General features: G+C 38.6%; 3 protein-coding genes across 3 annotated transcripts; 2 read left to right on the forward strand and 1 right to left on the reverse strand.

Moving 5' to 3' along the window:
• Window positions 1-206: 206 nt before the first annotated feature.
• Window positions 207-7,095, reverse strand: ctsf (cathepsin F). The gene is made up of 14 exons (XM_086085289.1): window positions 6,706-7,095; window positions 5,791-5,901; window positions 5,484-5,565; window positions 4,942-4,997; window positions 4,740-4,812; window positions 3,264-3,377; window positions 3,017-3,165; window positions 2,817-2,913; window positions 2,658-2,738; window positions 1,510-1,629; window positions 1,376-1,440; window positions 1,196-1,286; window positions 1,039-1,097; window positions 207-925 (listed from the first exon to the last, which is right to left on the reverse strand). The coding sequence occupies exons 1-14, from the start codon at window positions 6,946-6,948 to the stop codon at window positions 851-853; spliced, it is 1,416 nt and encodes a 471-aa protein (XP_085941415.1). The 5' UTR covers window positions 6,949-7,095; the 3' UTR covers window positions 207-850.
• Window positions 7,096-7,683: 588 nt separating this feature from the next.
• Window positions 7,684-13,306, forward strand: aup1 (AUP1 lipid droplet regulating VLDL assembly factor). The gene is made up of 12 exons (XM_086085843.1): window positions 7,684-8,011; window positions 8,395-8,532; window positions 8,782-8,932; window positions 9,164-9,351; window positions 9,423-9,495; window positions 10,402-10,475; window positions 10,662-10,728; window positions 10,893-10,995; window positions 11,062-11,199; window positions 12,514-12,656; window positions 12,752-12,840; window positions 12,942-13,306. Exons 1-12 carry the CDS (start codon window positions 7,971-7,973, stop codon window positions 12,985-12,987), a joined length of 1,251 nt encoding a protein of 416 aa, XP_085941969.1. The 5' UTR covers window positions 7,684-7,970; the 3' UTR covers window positions 12,988-13,306.
• Window positions 13,307-13,765: 459 nt separating this feature from the next.
• fnta (farnesyltransferase, CAAX box, subunit alpha) lies at window positions 13,766-17,935 on the forward strand. Its single transcript, XM_086084048.1, has 9 exons — window positions 13,766-13,953; window positions 14,259-14,344; window positions 14,590-14,704; window positions 14,826-14,930; window positions 15,076-15,202; window positions 15,472-15,620; window positions 15,806-15,868; window positions 16,018-16,207; window positions 16,728-17,935. Exons 1-9 carry the CDS (start codon window positions 13,832-13,834, stop codon window positions 16,875-16,877), a joined length of 1,107 nt encoding a protein of 368 aa, XP_085940174.1. The 5' UTR covers window positions 13,766-13,831; the 3' UTR covers window positions 16,878-17,935.
• The last annotated feature ends 940 nt before the right edge of the window (window positions 17,936-18,875 follow it).

The raw sequence follows: 18,875 nt of genomic DNA on the forward strand, positions 1-18,875 counted from the left end.
TCGTCGTCTTGGTATTCTTCTTCTACGGTTTTTTGAGGGGTTGAAACCAATGTTAGGACACATTACCGCTACTTACCATGTTGGAGTTTGGGCCGCAGTCATTTTTATTGATGCATTTATTAAAAATGTAAATGTATATACTGTACATATAATAAAACAATTGAAACCAATGTTAGGACACATTACCGCTACTTACCATGTTGGAGTTTGGGCCGCAGTCATTTTTATTGATGCATTTATTAAAAATGTAAATGTATATACTGTACATATAATAAAACAAATAATTGTTGGCCTGCTAGACCTTTATTCCCCACATCACAAGACCCTTAACTTAAACCTCAACAAATGACGACACTGCACAAACAACTTGTTTTATCTACTTGGTTAAAACACATAAATTTAAGTTTAAAACAAGAGGATCCATTCGTTTTATTTCCACTTTCATTTATTTTCTTACCATTTTCCAGCAAATAAAGCAAACCACCCAGTTCAAAGTTAATGTGTACTCAGCTAAAGAAGAATTCACAGCACAGTGGCCTAACTATGACAAGTGCCTCATATAGAAATTTACTGTCAGACAAAATGACTTAAAACCAATGCTTGACATAAAATAAAATACAAAAGCACATCAAATCTCTAAAATAAGTTCAATAGCTTCTTTTTAAGTTAGTCACAGTAGCTCTAGCATAGCATGCATTTCAAGGAACACCAGTCTGGTTTAACAGTAACATCACGAGGACACGTGAGTGTGGGAATGTTGCGCAATCTAGGTCAAATGAGTGTGATCGCATGGCATTGTCTGTATGCTGGAGAGAGCAAGAGGGTGCAGTATTGTTTTATTTTTATTTTTTTAGTTGACAACAGCGGACGACGCCATCCTGTTGATTCCGCACGCATTGGAACCTCTGTATAGGTAGTAGTAACCCTGTGCGAGAGAAAAGCATGATCATACGACAGATTACGTTTTATTATACACCTATATTTTTTATTATAGACTGAATGAAAGACTTCTCTTCTCTGCCTTGCGTTTGTATTTACCTGCTCCCCGTAATCTTCCCCCCAGCTGTTTTTAATGGCCCAGAACGGAACGCCCTTACCTGAAACGACAGAGCACGCAACCATTTGTGATTAATACTGTTTCACAGTCATTTAAATTATGAAATGTAAAATAGGACTAAATAATAAATTCACTTACGGTCTCCATATCCGACCAGAAGCACTGCATGGTCAATCATCCAAGGGTTACAGAAGATCTTAAAAGGATGCGATACACCCTTCCTGTAAAACTGCGCAATCAGCCAAATTAAAGCAATTAGACATCCTAATCATTTCTTATTTTCTAATTCATAAAATAAACGTTGATGGTTTAATTGACCTGCATGGCAAATGCATTCAGAGCAACCGAGACGGGTCCGCTCTCAGCCAACCAAGCTGCAATATCTGAGAGGGAGGACATCAGAATGAATCCAACACATAACATTTTGCCTTTGCGTTTACGTTTGACCTCACCGCTCTCATCTTTGGACAGCTCCACAGAGCTGTTGATGTAGGCGGCCACCTTCCTGCTGGTGAAGTCGCACCTCTGCTTATGGCCAGTATAGGAATAGTCACTCTCCAACTCCAGACCGCCTTTGCCACACATGCCGGAGGGCCACAGTCAGATACACTGGCAACATGATGCAACGTTCCAGCACAAAAGCTCAGTGGAAGTCAACCTTAAATATTTCTTGACAATAATATGTTATATGTGACCTCACTAGCTAAAGATGACATTCTGATTAATATGACATTTGTGGAACATGAGTTATGAGGAAAAATCCAGCCATTTTTATCCATCCCGGGGCGGCCATTTTGCCACTCGCTGTCGACTGAAGATGACATCACAGTTGCTCAAGGCTCAGGTAATGACCAATCACAGCGCACCTTATTTTTGAAGCTGAGCTGTACAGGATTGGTTGTTAGCTGAGACCTGAGCAACTGTGATGTCATCTTCAGTCGACAGCAAGTGGCAAAATGGCCGCCCCGTGAAATGGATAAAAACGGCTGGATTTTGCTGCAGAACTATTCCACTAACACAATATTAACCAGAATACCATATTTAGACTAGTACTGCATAGAACATATTATTGTCAAAAAAAAAAAATCAGAGTTGACTTCCCCTTTAACTCATTCACTGCCTTTGACGACTATAGACGTCAAAAATTAATTTGAACTATTTCTATTAATTAAACATTTTTTCCCACTTTTGTTAACAAGAGTATGAAAACCTAGAATTTTTTTTTTTGTACATTTAGAACAGATATAAAATGTGTGATTAATCGTGAGTTAACTATTAAAGTCATGCAATTAATTACAATTTAAAAAACGAATCGCCTGATGCGATTAAAAAAAAGAAGAGAAAAGATGATTAAAAATTCGGGGCGTCAGGCGATTACAATTTTTAATCGTAATTAATCGCATGACTTCACTAGTTAACTCACGATTAATCACACATTTTATATCTGTTCTAAATGTACAATTTTTAAAAAATCTAGGTTTTCATACTCTTGTTAACAAAAGTGGGGGAAAAAAATTTAATTAATAGAAATAGTTCAAATGAATTTTTGACGTCTATAGCCGTCAATGGCAGTGAATGAGTTAAGCACAATATGAATTACCGAGATTCTCAATTGCTTCATAGGCATTTGACGGCAACCCGCCTCTGCACGCCTGGTCCAGCCCGTCACAGTCAACCAGCTCTAAAAAACAGAAAAATAGAAATCAACTCATGCTTATAATTCCTTTGAAATAAACACCTTCCAGCGGCGGTACACTACCTTGTTCGGACAATGACTGCAAAGTTCCGTTTTTCAGAAACCACTGCCCTTCAATGTTACCCGTGACAGAAAAAGCCCAGCAAGATCCACACATACCCTATAAGACAAACACACGTGCACGTCAACACAAAGTAAGGAGAATTAATTTAGCCTTTCAATTAGCCACATGCTAATTAGCGCAACTTCTACTGCCGTGCTACCTGGTTCTTAACGGGACTAACTGCACCATGGTCCCTCCAATCCCAGCTGGCAGGGGCGGGGCTTCGAGCGGAGGGGGCCAATTTCATTGGCCGCTGAAGAGTCCACTGGCTCAGCAGCGGGTTCAGGTACGTAGAGCGAAATTCATCCTCTGCAAGCGAAGAGAAAGAAAGCAGTTTATGTACGACTATCTTTTTTTTCTTAAAGATTAAATTGTGTGGCAGCATATGCCAAATATTGTATACGCACCAGTTAGGTCACTGAACTTGGTGATGCCGTACTCGGCAGATCCTTGATCCAAAGACTGGATTTTTGCCGCGGTCTTGACATTCTCATGGAAGATCTGCAAGCGGCGGTCAGCCTCTACAGAGAGAAATAAATAATACAAATATGATACATTTCACTGTGTATATTTCAGAAACATTATTTATTTCAATGAGATTGCAATGAGTACATGGAAAATCACAAAGTGTAACACTAAGTTCATATACTGTGTTGATTGTCTGCATTGTAATGTCTACTAGAAGTTCACGTGAACATATGTAACTCATTCAAACCCAAAAACGCGTAAAAACGGTTTTTTTCACTTTTTTTTTTTTTGATGCAGCTTCTGACATGAAGAAGCGCTGGTAGTTATTTAAAAAAGAAAAAGAAAAAAACGACCAGCAGGTGGTAGCAGAATATAGGAGATCAGCTAGGGCCATGTTGCAACATTCTCTTTTTTGTTAGTGTTTTCCCCAGGAATGTGAATATTGATGAAACTTAGCTATATTTGAATGCTAATTGTTGCAATTGAGTCAAAATCCAGCAAAGACGGGAGCGAAGGGGGTTGCTTCAGTGAAAATGGCTGGGAGTGAATGAGTTAAAAGGGAAGTCAACCATTTTTCCCCCCGTTTTTGCAGCAATTAGTATTAGAATACTACGTTTCATCATTAGTCACAAAACTATTTTTGCAACATGGCCCTGGTTGATCTCATACTCTGCTGCCACCTGCTGGCCGTTTTTGTAATAACTACCATTGCTTTAACCCTCATCAGGCCAGAGACTGCATCAATGCCTTCTGTATGCTGTAGCATAAAAAACTTCTAAATACGTTTTTGGGACCGTGACAATAATTTAAATAGAACGTTTTTATACGTTTTGGGGAGCAAATGAGAAAGTCAACCTTTTTCTCTTCTTTTTTTTTTTTTAAGTAATATGTTCTATGCAGCCCCACTAGTCTAAATGTGACATTCTGGTTGATATTGTGTTAGTGGAATATGAGTTAAGCAGCAAAATCCAGCTGTTTTTATCCATCTCAGGGGCGGCCATTTTGCCACTTGCCGTCGACTGAAGATGACATCATAGTTGCTCAGGGCTCAGGCAGCGACCAATCCCAGCTCACCTGTTTTCTGAAGCTGAGCTGTGATTGGCCGTTACCTGAGCAACTGTGATGTCATCTTCAGTTGACAGCAAGTGGCAAAATGGCCGCCCCTTGAGATGGATAAATACGGCTGGATTTTGCATCATAACCAGTGAGGTCACATATAACATAATGAATGTTTAAGGTTGACTTCCGATTGGACATTTTACCTTATTGTAGGCCTATAGCAAAATAATTAGTGGTATTATTGCCGAAAGTTACAAATGAAAAGCGGTATTTTCAGATGAGGCCTTGGTGTACACCCCCACATTCCTTCATATGCAGCATAAGACATGTGCAACGTACACCATATGCATACTCACCCTCCTGTGTGCTATAGACTTTATTGTATTTAACCATAAAGTGTTTGAAAAGGCCCAGCAGCTCCACAGACGCCTGGTAAATAGAAAAAAATTGAAACACACACGCTCATCTTATCCTCAGATTCAACATGATTGGAACTATTTACTTAACAACCACATAGTTAAGATTGTCAACTGATTTGAAGCATGACATTTTTTTCACCTCCAGGGGCTGGTCGGGGGAAGCCTCCTTAACTGCGGTTGTTTCTTCTAGTACAGCTGGTGAGAAAGAAGTTTGAGTAAATAAGTCATTGTAATTGGTCAAATGATTTAGCCACGTTCGGATGTGTTGTTTTAGCAATCTTTAATGTGTATAATTGGAAATCATAATGAACTCAAGGCTGAACTGTTGGCAACAACATCTTCTCTTGCTTGTGCTAAAAAAAAGAAAAAGAAAAAAAAAGTACTGGACTAATACCAGAGATCTGTTAATAAATAATGAGGAATCGAAGATAATGCAAGTATAAACATCACAATCCACGCGCCTTGACATAACAAGGGTTATGTAAACACAAATATCATGTAAGGATGGTTCGGAACAAGGCATCAATCAAGCAACAATGCAAATGACCAAAATAAAAAGAAAATATTTGTTCTCCTCCTGAGGCAAATTGAAATGTTCATTGTTGCCCATATGGAAATAACAATATGCATTTAAAACTATGTTCACCCCCGCCTTGGCGGTATTTGCTAAATATTACTTACCCTTCGGTTGGCACTTCTGTTTGAGCAAATTCGACTTTGACTGCCAGGGGATGTCCCAGATTTCAAACACACACACCTCGGTCTAGCAGGAAACAGAACAAAAGTGCATCCAGAATTCTTTTAAATTGTTTTTTTTTCCCCCAGCTAATCATTGATGCAGTGTCAACATTTACATTGAGCTATTTTCTGCCTGTGGAGCTGAGAAAACAATGACAGACTGAAAATAAAATAGCTGAGTGTGCATGTCTGTGGTGTCATGAGATCTGATGTCCAGAAACATTTTTTTTTTTTTAAACAGACAAACTACCTTGAGCTGTTGTAACTCGGGATAGAAGTCACAAGTCCGGAGCATGGTGGATTTCTTACACTGAGTATTACTCATCTCCACTGTGATAGTGTAGCGGATACCCTTAACCAGCTGGAAAACAAAAAAAAGACAGTTTATTTAGTTTATTTTGATATAACAAAAAAAAAACTTCATTCGCTGGATCATTTATGCAGATATCTTGTACAAAACAATATTAGCGCCGTAGTTAAAAGAAAAAAGAAAGTTACAAAGTCATAGTATAGTCATAATAAACTTGAATATAGTCAAGTAAAATTATGACTTTTTATATCACAAATAGATAACTTCATGATCATAAAATTGCATCTTCATCTTGAAAATATACAAATCCTAAAAATCCTATAAAAAAAATAAAAGTCCTAAAAAATATACGACTACTGTCACCAAACTAATTTCGGGATTTTATGAATTTTTACCGCAAAAAATTGGGTTTCTATTTCCACAGAAATACAATCCTAAAATACTGATTTTAATCTAGAAAGCGTGCAAATTTATGCTAAAAAAAACTTTCATCTCTCAGTGCACATTCTTCAGGTTGGCCCAAATTGCTTTTGTGTTTCACTGCTGAGCTGCAGCTGGAAGCTTCTTTCTGTTGTGGAACTTGATCTGTCGCATGTGATCACAGCGTGACAAAATGCAGCCATTTGGAAACTGTCAATCCACGCCATGTTACTTACGTCATTTATGGTTAGGCAAAACAAGAAACGCATTATATTAATAGTAAATACATATTTTTCCTCATTAAAATCGCATTCAGGTCGAAGATCAGCGTGCGCGAAGCAGCCTATTTTATTGTTTAAGCTGACTCCAGTACAAGCCTGACGCAGTTTTAAATTCCAACAGCTAACAATCATAACAGGGATGTATTAGCGCAACCTGTTTGGTTGCGGAGACCAGTCGGCTGACTTTCCGGAGGTGCATCGCGTTGGAGCCCAAATTGTAGCGCTCCTGAGCGAACTGCAAAACCTTCTTCAAGCCGGGGTCGGACTCCGTCACCCGGATTGCCGAGCCTGGAGGACCGAACAGAGGCCGGTCCATGTCCTCACCGAGCCCGAACGCAGCGCCGAGTACGGTGGCCAATGCCACCACGCAGAAAACCCCCCGACACCCCATCGCCATGTTGTTATGGGAAGAAAAGAGGCTGCGCTTCCTCTTATAAATCTGCCAAATTGTCTTTCTGCCAAAACAAACAATTTTTTTAAGCACTAGGAAGAGAAGCTGTTGTTGCCAAACAAAATCATGGGACGGCTTTGTGGGAGGAGCCAGTGGTATCAGCAGCGTGGTGCGTTCACGAACATACGCACGTAACGTTACGTTTCATGAAAATGACGAAAGTATTCTTCAACGGGTGCATAATATTGATAATAATAATAATAATAATAATAATAATAATGTATACATTGCATTCTTGCCACACGCACGCTTTGACACAAACACACGCTTATTTAGCATTTCAACTTCAAATGTCTTACATGTTAATGTTATGTATAACACAATTCTGCAAATTTTTAAGGTTATGATGAATTACATAAAATAACTCTTAACAAAGTTATTCTAGGTGTCAACATGCCAACTCATTAGCAATTAGATATTTTTCCCTAAACAAATTACAACTACCGCATAGTGTCCTCTTGTCCCAAGTAGGTATGGAACACAAACAGCCCGAATAATTTACTTTAAACGTTATCAAATGAATCAAGTTTAATTATAATTATTTAATAATGCTGATTAATGTCAATAGATTACTACCTTTAGTCATTGTCATTACTAGTCATTAAAATGTGTCTAAAATCCCCAGTTAACGTTTTTTCTTCTTCCTGGATGATACTTTTATTTTGGAAAATTTAGCCCGGAAGTGATCTGGTTCAGGTTATTGGTGTGAATGTTCCCTAGCATTGCTAACAGAACCGATTTTTCAGCTGACTCGTAAACTTGCACTCGGGGTTTTATAAAAAGGTTTCAGTCCGAATTTCGTCATACCCTCACGTAATCAATAACTTTCACAGAGGTTTACTTCCTGCGTGCCCAAGAATGACACGTTTGCTGCTCTAAACGTGATGACCGATTTATTTTTAGGGCGAGTGATCTGGTTGTTGTTTTTATAGCATTGTCCTCTTGAGTTAACATTTAACTCGACAGACATGGAAACTCCTGTTATTGAAGACATGATCGACTTTAACCGGTAAGTCATTGAAATGTATCGATCATTTATGTAACGCTAGCTACCACATTACACCGCAAATATTAAACATATATGGCCAGAGTATCGTTAATTACATTTGCGGTGATGTCATCTTTGCTCAATAGACTCCAAATCTATTAGCGAGATCTCATGCCAAAGTGAGCTAATGCTTCGATACGAATGGTTGTCCGTCTTGCTACAACACTTTCGACACGTATCGCTACGTGTCGAAAGTAAAAGCTGATAACTGGTTGAAGTGACAGCTCACCGCCTACCCAAATTTCAACTACATCTAATTAACAGGAGCAGATCGATCCCGTTGTTGAACATTTTATGCCATTTCTCATGTTGTCTTCTTTATTGCTCTCATTTATTTTGCACAGGTTACCCAAAGACACGCTCGTCTTCCTGCTGTTGGTGATTTACTTTCCATTTGGCGTTTGTTTGATGTTATTACGGATTTTTATTGGTCTCCATGTATTCTTGGTCAGCTGTGCACTACCTGAAAGTTTTCTAAGAAGGTGGGTTGTGCGTTCTCTGCGTTCTACTTTCTCGCATAGAAAAACGTGATTGTTCTAAACGTTGGCACAGTAATGTGCGTGTACTTCCTCATGCTCATTAAAATGATTTTGTTTCTAATGCCAAAGGTTGCTGAGGTTATTAGCTGTTAATCGTCTGTCGTCGAGCAGCTAATGACCCGGATTTTGCCGTTAAATCTGTTATCGTTTGTTTTCGAGCATTCACCTTTTCTCTTTTCTCCGTCCTAACAGATTCATTGTGCGGGTTATGTGCTCAGTCTTGGGAATGCACGTCAGGCAGCAAAATCCTCGATCCAGAGACAAAAATACCAAACTTTACATATGCAATCATGTGACAGAGTTCGATCACAACATAATCAACCTCCTGACCCCCTGCTGCACCGTGAGTCGGTCTTTCTTTGTTAGTTTGTACTCCAATATTTTTTTTCCTGTATTTTTCAATTTCCTGATTGATTGTTGTCGTCACATTTTTCCTATATATATATATATATATATATATATATATATATATATATATATATATATATATATATATATAGGAAAAATGTGATATATATATATATATATATATATATATATATATACTGAGCATTCTGTGTCCTTTTCTCATTAGCCCCAGTTTGAGGGCTCCACAGGTTTTGTGTGTTGGGCCAGAGGCTTCATGGAGCTCCACTCGGCGCTCGTCAGGGGAGCGATAGGAGAGTCTCTTCAGAGGTACTGCTCCACCGAAGGTGCCTCGCCATTGCTGCTTCTGCCCGAAGAAGACACCACAAATGGACGCGCCGGCCTGCTAAAGTTCAGGTCAGTGCAGCCGCTTGAAGGCCCCATTGTCTTCGGATTTGAACTCATCTCAATTTTTTTCCTCTTCTCAGTTCTTGGCCCTTTTCACTGACAGACTCCATTCAACCTGTGGCCTTGAGGGTTGCAAGACCTATGATTTCTTTGGTAATATAATATTCTTTCTTTCTTTTTTTTTTACATTTATATTAAGCGTGCATAAATATTGTGTATTGTCACCTTCTTAAAATAATGGCCTCAGTCATTGTTTTGGTTTGTTTCAGTAAACATGAAAAACTGAAACAAATAAATATTGATTATATTACATATATATTAATACTTTCATTTCAGAGGTAGAATTGAATGATCTGTTTAAATAACACATTTCATCTTAGGGTGGCCACTGGCCTGCATCTTGAGAAGATGTTTGAAGCACAAAAACAAAACGAAAAACAAAAATGACATTGGTAATTATTTTGGTAACACATTCACTCACAGCCATTTTCACTGAAGCAACCCCCTTCGCTCCCGGCTGTTTTACTGGATTTTGACTGATTTTGCAAGGCCCAAAGAATATTGTGTTCTATTGCTATAAAAATGTGGAACCTACCAAAAGAGTCTCCTCTTTCATCAGGAAAAAAAGTATATTTCTATGTTTCCATTTTGCAGCTATTAGCATTAGAATATAGCCAATTTTCATCATTATTCACAAATCTGTTTAGAACAGTGGGGAAAGAGCTTTTTGCAACTGGTTGATCTCTTATACTCTGCTGCCACCTGCTGACCATTTTTGTAATAACTACCATTGCTTCAAGCATTCTCTTCAGTTCAGAGGCTGCACCAAAGCCTTCTGTATGCTATAGCATTAAAAAAAAAACATGTAAATACGTCTTTTGGGGGAGCATGGTAATATTGAAAATAGAACGTATTTATACGTTTTTGGGGAGGAAATGAATGAATAAGGTGACAATACAGACATTTTATTTGTATTGTTTGTTTGTCAGCTACTGCTTAACTATTCTGTCATTTAACTAAATAATAAATTGATTGATTGATTATTTTTTTTGTCTTCAGAGCACGCCTGAGACCAGTTGGTTGACAGAGCTGTTATGGACATTTTTTTCTCCATTTACAGTGTATCATGTAAGGTACTAAATATCTTGTATCATAATCTCTTGCATCTTGGTTAAACCGTCAAAACACGTACAGTACGTATTTTTCTTTATGGTGAAATTTTATAGCGCTCAGCTCATTCAGCCAAAACGATGACCACAATATATGATATTTTTTCCCGGTGCGTCATTATTGTTTAAACGCCCCCCTTCTGCCTTCAGTTGGTTGCCACCAGTTTCGCGAGAGGACGGCGAGTCCTCACAGGAGTTTGCCAACAAAGTCCAGGAGGTAAAATGAAGCCAGTTGAAAAGAAATGTGCTAACTCTGCATTGCCGCGTTTCCCGCTGTGTTAGCATTGCCGCGTTTCCGCTGTGCTTTGGCTAGCTAGCTACTGCGTTTGTAAGTGCAAGCAAGGGAATCACTCGCTGGTCTGTGGGATTTCCACCTTGCAGTTGCTGGCCTGCGAACTTGGCTTGGTCTCAACAAAGCTCACTAAGGCCGACAAAGCCGAGCACATCAAACGGAAACGACGTGCCCTCCCGCAGACATCAACAAGTAAGCAAATTGATCACACGGCTGCCGTTTTTGAGTTTGTGTTTTGATGCATGTGTTTGTCGCTAGGCATAAGACCTGGCTCTATTGGCCTGGGCTTCATGGTGCAAGGTTTGGGAACAGATGAACGTCGGATAGCTCAAATGGCCCAGCAGGTGAAGGATGTTCTGCCTCACATCCCTCTGAATGTCATCACAAATGACTTGGGTATGACGGCTTTCACTTGCCGCGTCCTCCTTGAATCTTGTTTCAGAAGTAAATCGCATTGATCTGTTTCAGCGTCATATGCTAAAATTGTGTTTTCATTAGGTGTGTCAAAATTAGTGTGTTAATTTAAAGTTGCTTTTAACGCGCGATTAATGATTGCCCCTTACTCGGAAAGCCTGTACTGGGGGGGGGGGGGGGGGGGGGACAACGCAGCAGACACGCCCACGTCAATATTTAGCAGTAATGAATTTAATAATAATGCATATACTTGTGGAGACTGGGGTCAAATTGTATTTTACCGTTTTAAAAATGTGCAGGATTTCACAAGTTACTTCATGTTGAAGATTAGATAGCTCTTAATACGTAAAATAAAAATGCGCTGAGCTGTCACCGTCTTACAAATGCAATTATGCCATCTAGTGGCAGAAAAATTATGTCAACACAAATCGATATCATACTTGATTTTTACAGTACAGTTCATCTTTTTAATTTTAACTTAGTTTGATGAATTATGAAATTACTTTATCAATGACTAAAAGATGTAGCCACATTTCTATTAGTTTAAAAAATGTCCCTTGTGTTGAGTATAAAAGCTTAGCAAAAAATATTTTATTGTACATTTAGAACAGATGTAAAATTTGCAATTAACTGTGAGTTAACTATTGAAGTCATGTGATTAATTGTGATAAAAAAAAAAATTATCGCAGAATTTCACAAGTTAATGTTAAATATTAGATAGCTCTTAATATGAAAAGAAAAATGCGCTGAGTTGTCACCGTTTTACAAATGCAATTATGCCATGTAGTGGCAAAAAAGATGACCAACACAAATCAATATCACACTTGTTTTTTTTTTTTAAATTTTAACTCAAATTTGATGAATTATGAAATTACTGTATCAATGAATAAAAGATGCAGCCACATTTCTATTTAACATTTTTCTTCAACTTTTATGTTAACAAGAGTATGAACATTTTTATCGTACATTTAGAACAGATATAAAAATTTGCGATTAATCGCGAGTTAACTATTGAAGTCATGTGATTAATTACGATTAAAACAATTTTAATCGCCTGACATGTGTGGGAGGAATAAAGCTATAAAAGGTTTCTGTATATTACAGATTTTCACTTACCAAAGTTGGGTCTGGACTGTATCCCGAGTTCACTTTAGTTCAAACCTTTAGGAAATGTGTTGCAATCAACAAAGTGAGCAGATGACAGTCGAGTTGGCCTGCGAAAATAAAACGTCGGATATGATCTCTCTCTCTGTTCCTTCAAGTAAATCTGAAAGTCGCCTTTTGGTTATCTTGCAGCAAAAACCAATTGTGTTAACGTCACAATAACAAACCTGCTGGAAAACAAGGAGGAGTCTTCACCGGAAGATGTTGAGACCTCGCCGTTTGGGGCTTCTCCGGGGAACAGCACTTACTCTTCCAATTCTGCTCAGACCTTAAAGGTTTTATCATTGACATTGGGAATTTCAATCAAGTTTTTTTTTTTTTATCAATTTGTCTTTCAATGCAATGTAATTCCATGTTGTCTTCTCCACAGCCTGCTGCAACATCTTTTGGGAAATCACCAGCTGACAGGCATTTGTCCCTTCAAGAGAGGAAAGAGGCGCTGTATAATTTTGCAAGAAGGTTTGATTTTCTTCTTCTCAGCAATATTGTGTCATACAGTGATGATTACTTCAAGCTACACCCCTATTAAAGTTTTTTTTTTTTTTTTTTGTCTTTTCCAGACGCTATATTGAAAAATATGGATTGAATCAAGGAGACGGTCACTAAACACTTTGGGTCATGTCAGCGTTCCCAACAGAAAGAATCATCCAATGTATCTGTCTAAGTTTGATAGATGATTTTATATTCAATCAGCTGGTGGTGGTGTTGGGAAACAGACTTGCTAAACAGGTCAAGGAGTGTTCTCGCCATATACAGTATAAGTTGGTGGAAAGATGAATAATGCATGTGTTCAATTCTTCATTCTTGCTGATGCATAATTTTGATAACACTTTGTATTATGATCCACTGACTTGACTGTGAATCATCTATTTATTTTTATAATGTCCAGAGTCGTCAATTACAAATAAAGTTCAGTTTGACCTTGCCTTTGGTGGAATTTATTTATTTCACAACACTTGCGCCAACAACCGGATTATCAGGACGGTACACTGCAGATCATGGGAATTGAGGCACTGGCAATTAATTGTTATTGATATATAAATGTTTATTTTGTACTTTCCAACATTCTAGTAAATATACAACATAGTTAAAAACAAGTATAGTCTGTATTTTGTCCTAAGTGAGTGTCATTTAAACTTGGAATCAGTGTCAATAATTGTGGGTTGTTTTTTTACGTGGGGTGTTCAAGTCCTGTAAGTACAAACAAGTTACTGGAATTACTTAATACTGTAACGGACATTTATTTTCGTAGTATCGTCAGTGGGGTGTTCAATTATTGTACGTAAACATATAATTTAATATCGATAAATGACTATTCAACGTAACCGCGTTTTTCTAATCTACTGTACCAAGATGTCCCACTTAACCTAAATGCATCTTTCAGTCAAACCGGAAATTGCGTTGTTGCCTTCACGCAGCACTGTGTGCTTGACAAGCTAGCAAGTTAGCAATGTCGGGTATTGAGGATATTTCCAACGATTCTGCGACATTTACAGAAGATAACGAGTTTAATATAGAGGCGGGAGATCACGTCGACGATGACTTTGACATTCATCGATATATCTTTTACAGGTATTGTTCAGTTACACTTGTACTTACGTAGTTGTGTCTAACTAGCTAGCGCTCAACTAAATGGAACATCCACTGTGTCTACCGGTACTTCTGTGTGAATGGAAAAACATTAAGGTTCTAAACCACGGTCACTGAGCAGCCGTACGATATTTACAATTTTGTATTCTTAACATCAAATCACCTTCTAAAGAAGTTCCACTTTCAGTTGTCATAATTCGTGTCCAAATCTCATGTGAAAGCAGATTGTATTATTGTTGTCATTAATATTTTACGTCAACTGGAAAGGTTCATGTTGTGTGTTTCAGAGACAGGAAAGAATGGGCTGACTTGGAGCCTGTTCCTCAGGATGATGGGCCAAACCCTGTTGTCAAAATTGCTTATTCCGAAAAGTGTAAGTTTGGTACACATGGCTCTTTCAGTGGCTGACAGAAATGCCGTGTGCAACAAGGCACTAAGTTACCACAGTTGCCACATTTCCTCGTCTATTTTTAAGTATAACATTCAAATACCTCAAAATGCAGTTTCTAAATGACTTTTATTTATTTATTTATTTAAATGAAGAAAAAAAAAAACATTTAAACCTATGCTCCCTTTTGTTTATGTGTCCAACATTTTAAACTATTTGTTTCTCAACAGTCTCTGATGTTTTTGACTATTTCCGTGCTTTGCTGAAGAATGATGAAAAGAGCGAACGGGCTTTTGCCTTGACTGCAGATGCGATTGAGCTGAATGCTGCAAATTACACAGTGTGGTGAGAGCGCTGTTATGATTTAGATTTGAGTTTTATATTTATAACACTCCCCTTTAAGGACATATTTGCAAGTTACTGTAAGCATGTGGATAATGGCGGCGTGTTGTGTGGGAACATGCAGGCACTACAGGCGAGTATTACTACAAGCCTTGTCAAAGGACCTGAGGGAAGAAATGAGGTACATCACGGCCATCATTGAAGATCAACCTAAAAACTACCAAGTCTGGTGAGTGCATGTAAACAAACAATACTTTTGACGAACAATAGCAGGTTTGACGCCACACCAAGTTACTTTTCTCAAAGAGAGAGAGGAATGTGGTATTTCTGATACGGTTTTGTTTTGAGTGAAAATATTGCACCGTGTCTTCCAGGCATCACAGACGTATTGTGGTTGAGTGGTTGAATGATCCCTCAGAGGAGTTGGAGTTCATTGCAGACATCCTAAGCCAAGACGCAAAGAACTACCATGCCTGGCAGCACCGACAGTGGGTCATCCAGGTTGGTGGTGCAACTACTTTGCAGAAGTTTTTGTACACATCGCATAAATCCTTCTACCTGAGTGAATTCAGTTTTTAAATATTGGTCTTCATTTTATATCATAAAAGCCTGGCATACGAAGGAAGGGGTGTGCAGACTTTTTATATCAACTGTATCTGATTATTATCATCTACATTTGGAAGAGTCCTGTTTTCAATCTGAGCATACCAAAGTACCAAAATGATTGCTCTTACCTCCCCCCCCCCCCCTACCACTCATCAAACTGTCAGGAGTACAAAATATGGGACAATGAACTGGAATTTGTGGAGAATCTCTTGGATGAAGATGTGAGGAATAATTCTGCCTGGAACCAGAGACATTTTGTCATTTCGCACACGACAGGCTTCTCGGATCAAGCCATACTTCAGAGAGAAATTGAGTAAGTGTGGCAAGCTTCTTCTGATCACGTTTACTCTCAACTTGGAAGACCATGAAAATCAAAAGGCATAAATCTCGGATGGTAAACGTGACTTTGTTAATGAGCTGATGTTTTAAAAATGATTGCATATTCAATTTGTTACAACCTATGATTTCATCTTCCTTTTATTTGCATTTTCATGTAAGATACTGTCTGACCCAGATCAGAAAGGCCCCCCACAATGAAAGTTCTTGGAACTATTTGAAAGGGTAAGACATTTTCCCAAAACAGCATTTAAAAAATATAATTAATTTACGTGACTGGTTCACAATATGTCTGAGCGTGCCTTAAGGAAATGATGTTGGATTGTAGTATGTAATTAGAAATGGAAACATTAATAGTGAAACCTCCGTCCCAGGATGCTTCAAGACAGAGGTTTGTCGTCTCAGCCCGGGCTGCTGGAGAAAGTTCTGGAGCTAAAGGAGACTCGCTGTTCCTCTTACCTTCTGGCGTTTCTCTTCGATTGTTACGAGGATGCTTTGGAGAACAGCAGTCAAAAAGGAAAATCGCAAAACGACCGAGTGGAAACTTTAAAAAGAGCTCTAGAGGTAAGTGACTAAAGTGTCTAGAATTACTTTGCAATTGCTGGATTTGGTTGTCAACCTCGGAAAAAGGTCTAAAAATTTAATTAATAAATTGGACTTCTATTTGTTTGTTTTATTGAAAAAAAAACCCTGCCTTTTTGCTCAGTGGGACATGGATATGATTGTCATTCACATAGCAGTGAAAAGAACTACCATGTTTTCTTGAGATGGAACCCAGGGGCAGTAAATACAATGAAAACAGCACGGGCCCCAAAATTGAACCCTGTGGAACACCATACAACAGAGTAGTACTTAGTAGTTTTTGTTGTTGTTGTTTTACCTGGCTGTAATGTCTGATCATGTCCTTTTCCATTGTATATTAGATAAATGGCTCCTGACAAAAAGCTGGATTTGTTTGTGTATAAGTTGCACTGTATTCTTTGAGTTATTGTCAAAAACATAACTGTTGACCAACAAGAATTGTTAATGATAAAAAAAAAAAAAAGAAGAGTCTGACACCTCTATTTGCTTTTTCTCTTCCAAGATTTGTCAACTTTTAGCCGAGGAAAAGGATAGCATCCGCAAGGAGTATTGGCTGTTTTTGGGACGTTCTTTAAAGAACAAATACGGATCGAGTGAGCCAGTCGACGCCGAACTTCCGTCCCCGACGGCCGAGCAGCAGGAGATAATCTAGATGCGCAAGTCCCACGCCACTCGCACTCGTCTTTTTCTGTTGTTACTGTACTTTACCGTTTGTATGTATTGCAGTTTATTTTTATTTTTATGCTTGCTACAGTTGGTCAAGGAGGGAAAGTACGGAAGAAGATTAGGGCCGGTAAAGGCAGAGGAAAAAAGGAGGTTGGCTGGATTCTCACTTTATTCTCTGAATTCTGACTTTAAAGTGAGAAGTCTTAAGTGAGAATTCTCACTTTAAAGTGAGAAGTCTTAACTTTATTCTCTGAATTCTGAGAATAAAGTCAGAATTCTCACTTTTTAAGTCAGAATTTTGAGATTAAAGTCAGAATTCTGACTTTAAAGTAAAGTGGGAATTCTGAGAATAAAGTGAGCTGTCTTCACCCTAATCCTCTTCCGTAGGAAAGGAATGAGAAATATCAGATACAGCGCAGAAAATGTGTCAAATCCTTCAAAGCCATGATAGAATTACAGCAAAAGACATTTCAGTTCTGTTCAAGTGACTTGTCACTGAAATCCTTCATTGTCTCACCCCTTTCCATTTTTTTGAAGGTTCAGTAATAATAAAGTAAGGCAGTTTGTTCTGCTCGGTCCTCTTAAATTGTGCTCCCGCGGCAAAAACAGCGCCCACAAACACACGCATTAGCACTCAGCAACATGCCTCACACGCTGGGAGGTCGTAAATCGATTCACATGGCTTCATCCATTTGTTTGCCTCATAACATGACCCCCCCCCTCTTTCAACCAAATACGCCACTTCTGCCTGCTAGCACTCCTGGTTCTTGGCGTTTTTGTACACATAGTCAGCAATTACATAGAATTACCAGATGGTGTGCTGCCATGCCAAAAAAATCATCTTCCCATCCAAACGAGAGAACTGCTGCTTACTTAAAAGTATTAGGTGCAAAATAAAGCAGCTAGAAATTAAAGCACAGTGTGCTTACAGCGCTCCCCGGTGGTTGAACATGGAAGGGTTGCTGTATAATTGAAATACTGTGATGTACTGTAACAAATTATAAATAAAACAAATAACCCTCACATTGTAATGAATTGTCAAAATTGATCAGAAAATCTGCTTTTTTTTATTATGTTTGAGATTTGCAGCCATGGTTTATATTTGGTTGCCATTATGATCCCTGACACATACTTCGGCGCTATGACATCAATTCATCCTCTTAAAGGCGTAGCTGAACAATGGCGGTGACGGCACTGGATGGGGAGAAACGCACTTTCGATATTAATCTTGTTTCTGCATCGTCTGCTTCCCCAGACCCGCCTGTCAATGCTTGACTTATAATTGGCTTCAATATTTCTCAGCGTAATTGAATGAAACGATAGTGATGTCAAGTGACCCAACACTGCTCAAGCCTGAAATCTTTTTGGGATTCGAGTCTCCTTGAAAGAGGGAGGGGGGGGGATGTCACTTCTATTTTACATTTTTGTCTTTTGACCTTTACGCTGAAAGTCAGGAAGTACATTGTCGACTCATTGTACAAGGTATTTTTTATAATTAAGATTGTGATGTAATTACTGTTTCAATAATTTAATTATTATCTCAGTAGAAATTACGTTCTGTTCTGTTCAGACAAAAAGTAATCATTTAATGAGTCTTGACTTCTCTTGTTGTCATTAGACGGCCCGGGGGTGTTTCAACATTCAATGTTGTTTTGTCCTGGCGTTAGAAAAAATAATAATAATAATCTGCTTGTTGTTACCAAAAATCAACCTAATGTTGCACCGATGCTCAGAATGACCTTCAAAATAAGATTTTAGAGCGGTCATCACGACACTCGTCACGGCCTGTTGCCGCCTTGTGAACTGCGCCGGACAGTCGTCCGTCTTCTGACTGTGAACGGGCCTCATACTGACATACTGTACAAGACATACGGTAGGCTGTACTCATCCAATTTACCACACGATTGAATACAGCCATTTTTACAAAATTCAAATGATCACTCGGCCATGGAAAGTTGAGCGGGGCACAAAAGTGGGCACTTAA

This window comes from Leptonotus elevatus, chromosome 9, assembly GCF_054856555.1.
Source record: "Leptonotus elevatus isolate MCC_2025b chromosome 9, RoL_Lele_1.0, whole genome shotgun sequence".
NCBI lineage: Eukaryota > Metazoa > Chordata > Actinopteri > Syngnathiformes > Syngnathidae > Leptonotus > Leptonotus elevatus.

Coding starts and splice junctions, on each gene's coding strand:
- ctsf (XM_086085289.1), bottom strand. CDS start 6,948: ATGGCGATGGGGTGTCGGGGGGTTTTCTGCGTGGTGGCATTGGCCACC. Junction 5,566..5,790: donor CCGAGTTACAACAGCTCAAG/GTAGTTTGTCTG, acceptor GTTTCCTGCTAG/ACCGAGGTGTGTGTGTTTGA. Junction 2,914..3,016: donor TTAGTCCCGTTAAGAACCAG/GTAGCACGGCAG, acceptor TTTGTCTTATAG/GGTATGTGTGGATCTTGCTG.
- aup1 (XM_086085843.1), top strand. CDS start 7,971: ATGGAAACTCCTGTTATTGAAGACATGATCGACTTTAACCG. Junction 10,476..10,661: donor TTTACAGTGTATCATGTAAG/GTACTAAATATC, acceptor TTCTGCCTTCAG/TTGGTTGCCACCAGTTTCGC. Junction 10,996..11,061: donor CCTCCCGCAGACATCAACAA/GTAAGCAAATTG, acceptor GTTTGTCGCTAG/GCATAAGACCTGGCTCTATT.
- fnta (XM_086084048.1), top strand. CDS start 13,832: ATGTCGGGTATTGAGGATATTTCCAACGATTCTGCGACATTTACAGAA. Junction 14,705..14,825: donor GCTGCAAATTACACAGTGTG/GTGAGAGCGCTG, acceptor GGGAACATGCAG/GCACTACAGGCGAGTATTAC. Junction 15,203..15,471: donor ACCGACAGTGGGTCATCCAG/GTTGGTGGTGCA, acceptor TCAAACTGTCAG/GAGTACAAAATATGGGACAA.